The 6975-nt window shown below is 36.6% G+C and overlaps 1 protein-coding gene across 1 annotated transcript; it reads left to right on the top strand.

Annotated features, from left to right (window-relative positions):
- The first annotated feature begins 459 nt into the window (after positions 1 to 459).
- On the top strand, positions 460 to 4162 carry figla (folliculogenesis specific bHLH transcription factor). The gene is made up of 4 exons (XM_029509851.1): positions 460 to 660; positions 1942 to 2088; positions 2191 to 2280; positions 3917 to 4162. Exons 1-4 carry the CDS (start codon positions 460 to 462, stop codon positions 4160 to 4162), a joined length of 684 nt encoding a protein of 227 aa, XP_029365711.1.
- The last annotated feature ends 2813 nt before the right edge of the window (positions 4163 to 6975 follow it).

Raw genomic sequence — 6975 nt, 5'->3', positions numbered from 1 at the left:
TTTGCACATTGCTTCAATATTGTAAATATTGCACTGCAAATATTTCCAATATTCTAATTACAATTGCCGTTTAATTTCTTTTTTAAATCTTTTATTTTTGCCTTTCCCTTGTCCAAGTTTGAAACAATGGCAATAAAACAATTTCAGATATCTCAGAATCAAATAAACAGTGTTACTCATAATTAATAAGTCAAATTTAAATGTAAAATTAAACATAAATTTAACTAAGAAAACCAAAAGCCAACAAAATAACAACCACACAATAAAAACGGCTGTACCATGCAGGGCGGAGGCAGGGCCCTGATTACACGCCCAGCTCAGGTGTTATGTCCTGGTCTCCGGAGCCATACCATTTTTTATTTATTTATTTATTTTTTTAGGTGTGTGCACGTCTTCATTTTTCATTAGAGCTAAGGAGAGCACAGAGACAAAGTAACGACAAGTTGGCGTGTTAATTAAATGTTACTCGTTAAAATGAAGGTGCCTGCGGAGGAACTAATGGGTGACATTTTGAAGCGTCTAACGGGCGAGTCTGTGCTCCCCGTCTACCGAAACATCGAGAAGTTCAAACGAGCAAAGAGCGGTTCGTATTTTGTTGCCGAGGACTTCCACGAAACTCTCAAGAAAAGAGAGCTGGTCAACGCCAAGGAACGACTGAGAGTGAGTTTATGTAGTTGTTTGTTTGTTTGTGTTTTGGTCGGAATAAAGCAGCGCGGGTAACGACACCATTGGTTAGCTAACGCTAGCTGTCAGCTAGCTTGTTGTGCCGCTCCCCTGAACGCAAACGAAGCAAACCTGTGATGAGAAGAACTGATTTTAAAGAACCATCACTTAACAGAAAATTCAAGAAGTCAAATTGTTACTTGATGTGCCAAACAATAACTGCTTCCGTGTGGTAATGGGTAGTGTTCCTCATGCTGACATTCAGTTGATTTTTATTTTTTGGGCTCTGTCAGCTTGGCGCAACTGCGGCCCTTAGATTTTGCAGAAAGATCATTTTGAGCAAAGCTTTTGCACATCAGCTATATCAAACAGGTATAAATGACGCTGCCTTCAGTCGTCCTCCTCCTCTATCCTATCTTAACTATGTATATGTAAATATACATGAACTTCGAGCTAGCTAATGCAATTAGCAATTTCCTTTAATTCAGAGGGGAAGCCTCTGGGCCCTCAAGGTATTCAGTGAAGGCCGAAGAAAAAATATTGAAAGAATTTTTGAACAACTTATATATATATATATATTTAATAGCCTGGGTAGGCTATTAAATCAGTAATTCGTCCTGCCGGACCTTCGGTGGCTGTATAGAAGGCGTGCAATTCAAGTCAATGTGGGCATGAATTTGAGTGTGACAGGTGTCTTAGCCAATCATATTTCACTGAGTTGTGGGTGGGACCATCTCACGACATCTTCCCGATATACGTGAATACCTAGGAGAACATGCATAAGTCAAGCGACCTGCCAAAACGGTGAGTGGAGGGAAGAAAGAAAGAAGACGATTTAGAGAGCAAGGAAATGGCAGTAACTGGTGAAGAAGAATAATATATTTTGAGTCGCAGTAGCAGAACAAAACAGAATTTGTAATAAGTAGACTGTCTGAACATACTGATGAGGTAAAAATGGAATTTAAAACTAAGTTAGTTTGATTGGTGTGAATTGTTGTATCGAGAACTACTCTAATTATCAAAATTATCCTACATTGGATTAAGAAATGGGTTATGCCATTAGGCATACTCATTTTCCTTTTGTGCGATCTGCTGGGGTTTCCTAGCACCACAACAACCTATAATGGTGTCAGCAAATAGTGAAATCATGAAACATCCCTGTCTGATGAACTTTTGAAGTACTTATAAAAGAGCTCTGGACTAGTAAGATTTTTCCCAATTAGCCCATTTTCCATGCTTCTATTAAGAAAATTAAAACTCATCCCGTTTTCTCTGCAGATTAGGAATTTGAACACGATGTTCTCACGCTTGAAGCGGATTGTGCCCCTTATGAGACCTGACCGGAAGCCTAGTAAAGTGGACACGCTTAAAGCTGCAACAGAATACATTCGATTGCTTGTTGCAGTTTTGCAGGACAGTGAGTGTGTAAGTACTCAAGTCATAAGGACTAATGAAAAATGCCCTTTGATGTTTGCAAGCAAACTCACTTATTTTGAAATGTTGATTTGTCTAATTTCTGTTTCTCAGCATGATGGCACTGGGACTGATTTCCTAAAGAATGCAATCACTTATGGCCAGACTGAAGGCTTTGGCAGTGACCTGTGGAGAGTAGATGACGTAAGTGGAATTATTATTTATTTATTTTTTGTTTCCACTCTGCATTCAGAAGGTTGGTATGACACACAGCCAGTAAAGCGGCCTTACTTTTATTAGAATTCATAGACATTCAACTGTAGGTGGAATATTCGTTATTACATAGTATTGCGATTTAGATGATTTTTTTTTTTATTATTATTATTTTATCCTTTTTTTTTTTTTTCTTTTTTTTTTTCCCCCCCAACAAAAAGTAATGAATTATTTTAACATTGCCAACAAAATAATAGTTGTTCATACATTTAGTATGGAATGTTCTTTCCCATTGGGCCGGGTGTTAGAATTAAAGCATCACAGATCAAAGGTCACAATAAGATGCAAAAGTTGAAATAAATACCATGTTTATTTAACTGCTCAGCACAGCAACATAAGAGCAACAAATCTTAGACTTTACCTCTATGTATTTTGAAAGAAAAAAAGGTACTGTTTAATAGTATGCACTTTTTAAACATTCTGCAAAATAAAGGCAAACGACATCTATCTCAGGTCAGTAGCATTTCACAGAAACTTGAGACACACAATTTGCCTCTACTACTTTGAATGTATTTTGGAAAATCAAAGTAAATAAAGTTATAAATCTTATAACCATATCTTTAGCAATGAACTCAGCTGGGTGACGTCCCCATGCCATTTAGGATTACGCACATACAGAGCGACTCTTTCAAACATGTCAGGCAATGCTGCCTGTCTTGGGCTTAGCGTGTGTGGCACACTGGTGCTCGGCTGTCATAAATAGCTTTGTGGTACTTTTTTTTTTTTTTTTGTGATGGAGGTGGTTTGTTGTGTTGCTCCATGAAGCAGCAACAATAGCATAGCATTCTGTTGCAGCACCTGACACTGAACAGCAGCTTCCTTTTTAAAGCTGAAATAATTCCACACCACTGATGTGCTGTTCCTCATCGAGACAAAAGTCTCAGTTGAGTTAGTTTCTGACCGTTGTGATTAGAAAATCGCGTTTTATCATATTGCAATATTATCGCAAATGCAATTGCTCATTCAGCCCTAGAGTAAACCACAAGAACAACAATCCAAGAAGAGGTTTCATGCACATATTGCTATAACAACCTGTGTTGCTGGATGCACTGATTAGGAGAAGTAGCCCTGAGTTCAAAGAAGTTAAAAGGAAAAACAGTTTTAAGACAAAAACGTTTAAACGTTAAAAAGTTAAACGAAAAGCAAAACTATAGCATACCTGCCTAATTCATCTTCTGGGCACCGCTGCAAGTTGTGTGGGATACATTCTAAATGGAAAAATTCTGAATTTAAGGGAGTTTTTTGTTTTTTTTTGTTCCCCCCCCTCCCCCAATCATTCTAATATTGAAAATTTGTGATTTATGGAAAATGAAGCTTGGGTACCCAATTTCTCAACGAGTGGGATCTATAAAACTAAAATTTATACACAAATGCCTTTTACAACTGACAAAAAGCTGCTTTGTTGTCTCATGTACAGAAGATATTAAATTTGGGGGGGAAAAAAGATAAAATATGAAATTACAGGATTATTTGCGAGATAAAACAAAGCAAAATAGCCTTTTGATAAAGTGTGTGTGTTGTGTGTGATGGGGGGGGCATATTTTAACTGGGATATTTATTTTGACAGCTGCTCAATATGTCAGATGAGCGGATGGAAGATGGATTTACCATTCCCCCAGAACCGGTAATGGAGGACGGAGATATGACTGGTTTGGTGTTGCAACATTGTGTTATGCCTGCATACCAGTTCATCATCCAAGTAGCACCTGACCCATCTATGGTAATTCCTCTAGCTTTTCAAACATTATGCTTGATTCTATACTTTGTCACCTCCATTTCTGAACCTATCCATAGAGCCGTAGAGAGACCTTAAAAATGCACTGATTATGATTGGTTTCAGAAATCAATTTTTCAGTTGAATGGCAAAACAGTCACGATTGAAATTGAAACGCATGTTGGCGGCAATGCAGTCAACACCAAAGCTTTTATTCTTCGTGCTTTCTATCAGGCTAAAAATGTTATATCAATGCACTCTTTCATGACATCTCATACTCTTAGGTTCTCCCTATAGAATGTCTCCAGTTTGTCTGGGCTGGGACTCCTATATATATATATATATATATATATATATATGTCAGAGATGTTCACGAGTCATTTTCTTTTTTTTACTCAAGTCCAAATCAAGTCTCATGTCTCCTCTGGTTGCAATGAGCGTTCTATCATCGATCATCCAGTGTAATGGCAACCTGATAAACCTGTAACATTAACATTATGTGGTCAACAATAAACCTGTAACCTGCCTGTAAGCCGACTGTATAACTAAGTATTGTTCTCTGTTTAACATCAACCAGTAGATGGTGGCAGCCGGAAGTAATGTTACCCGTCCATTTTATTAATTATTTTATTTTAATTTTGTTTTAAGGTCATGCCAATGCCACTCAATGCAAACAAGCATGACAAGCAAACGTACCCAATACTCATGGATCTCATGGATCAAATACCTTATACCATTATTGAAGGGATAAAACAGGTTCTGACATGTTGAGTGGCAGGTTGCTTAAAGAGAATGCAATATTAATATTTTTTACCCAATAATAGAAATGAAAGACAGTACACCAAATAAGATAAATATGAATGGGTTTTTGAAACCCATTCCATGTCTTAGTCACTTTTCAGCTTTGAATGTTTTCCCAATGCTGTATGTTGTGGTTGGTTTTTTTTTTTTTTTTTTTTTTTTTAATTTAAGAGCTTGCATAATGATAAAATTGTGTTATAGGCTTGCTGATTGCACAACACAAATGGCACATTCTTTCAACCCTTTCAAAGCCAGGCATCTTTCAGAACTTGTGAAAGCCAAATGCTTCAGATGATTGCACAGACACAGAAATAATGATCTGCCACAACAAGCAATCACACAAAGCATTTGATTGTCTCCAGTGTGCACTTATCATTTCAGACATTAAAATCACAGCATTCTATTAACTATCCCATCATCTGATTTGACCATTTTAGGTGAAAATGTTTCAGACATTATTCCATTCACAGATTTGCTATGATATGCTACAAATATTACTGTGTAGTAATCAATGGGCATAGTGGCTGAGCTTAAAAACGCAACAGCATGCTTGTATCTCCATATTCTCCAAAGAATAAAAAAGGAAGGGCTCCTAGGTTCCTGTTGGTTTGTGTGCATTTTGTTTGATTGTACTATATTCAATGAAATGAAGGCTAGATTAAAATGGAAATCTGTCTAAAAAAAAAAAAGGGCCCTAATATATTTTTTTGGGCTTCTTCTATTGTCAAATAGCTGAAATGTTTTTATTTATGTTAAAATAATCTTTTCTGGCTCCTTATACTCTTCATTTTGTACATTTTCTGTTCACAGACCTCTCATCCTTACTGAGTGGGTTTTTGAAGCAGATGGCTTAAATCAGTAATCAGAACTACAATATCAGGTAAAATTCAAACATTCCACAAATTGTGAGGATTTTTAAAAGCTGAAAGGAATTACTTGTAAATATCAGTCAGGTCATATCCAACTTAACACTATCAATCTTATAATCACTGGTATTTGTTTATGTAGTGAGTAGCATCTAAGTGAATTAGTTACGATGGGTATACCAGATCCAAATTAAACATTAATCCAGAGGTATGCGGCTGTTGCCCCCAAATTGACTGAAAGACCATTGTCGAAGAATTTTCAAATGAAAATTTTTTTGAACGAACAGATGTCACTTTGTCATGGCTAAACAGGAAAAGCATAGACGTTAATAACAAAAGGCAGAGGGTTCATTGTACATGTTGGCCTGTTGTCATAGTAAGGACTTAGAGGGCACACTTGTACGAATCAGGTCAGTAATTTCAATATTACACACAGGATTTTCCTGCCATTAGTCAAAAGTGTCTTTCATAATGTGCATCTTTTTAATTAAGTTAGTATGCTGTATATTCATAATTTGTTTGGTTTAATTAGGTTTTTTGTGGCATTCTGGTTTCTCCTAGTTATCATCACTTCACTAATTTTGCACTGTGCAGCACAGCAGAACCTACAACAGTTTTCAGTTGTCCTGCCTGATGAGTTTTTTTTATTTTTTTTTTGCTTAAACTTAAAAGTAGCTGGAGCACAGCAGAATTTCCCACTGATTTCAAATGTGTTGTAACACTGCCCTCCTGTGGTTAAATTTTCCATGTCTGTCACAGCATAGTCACAGTAGCTGCTCTTCTACCAGAATTTGCAGACATCAGGGTACTCACACCAATGCCAGTGCACTGACTGTTAGCGTTACTATACATGCAGTTATATGCGGAGTTTTGCATTAGCTGGGAAAGAAAAACCCCTGCAGCAAATGCTTAATACAATTGTATCTTTTTATTTCATGAACTTGAAAAAATAGGACCGAAGCCTTTTCATAGCTTACCCTGCTCTATATCCATTTGTTAGCTTAATTTTTAGATCCTCAGTCAATTGCTTATCGGAGCTGAGATTTGAAAATCTCAAATGTTATCAGCAGCAGACAAATCCTAATGTGACCTCCCAGAAATCCTAAAGAGTCAAATAAAGCCTAATAACTTAATGAACTTCAGAGACATTACACTTGCCACATTTACTCTTTTAATCTTTTTATAATCTGAAGTTCATGAAATAAAAATGGTGACAAATGAATTATTTGAAGAAATTCTTATTTC

Source organism: Echeneis naucrates, chromosome 9 (assembly GCF_900963305.1).
Source record: "Echeneis naucrates chromosome 9, fEcheNa1.1, whole genome shotgun sequence".
NCBI classification, from domain to species: Eukaryota; Metazoa; Chordata; class Actinopteri; order Carangiformes; family Echeneidae; genus Echeneis; species Echeneis naucrates.
Note: the sequence above shows the minus strand (reverse complement) of the source record. Positions and strands in the feature narration are given on the sequence as shown.

What these genes read in the sequence shown, in the direction of transcription:
- figla (XM_029509851.1), top strand. Translation starts at nt 460, where the DNA reads ATGTTACTCGTTAAAATGAAGGTGCCTGCGGAGGAACTAATGGGTGAC. An exon ending in ACGCCAAGGAACGACTGAGA is followed by an intron (nt 661 to 1,941) that starts GTGAGTTTATGT and finishes TTTTCTCTGCAG; the next exon opens with ATTAGGAATTTGAACACGAT. An exon ending in TTTTGCAGGACAGTGAGTGT is followed by an intron (nt 2,089 to 2,190) that starts GTAAGTACTCAA and finishes TCTGTTTCTCAG; the next exon opens with CATGATGGCACTGGGACTGA.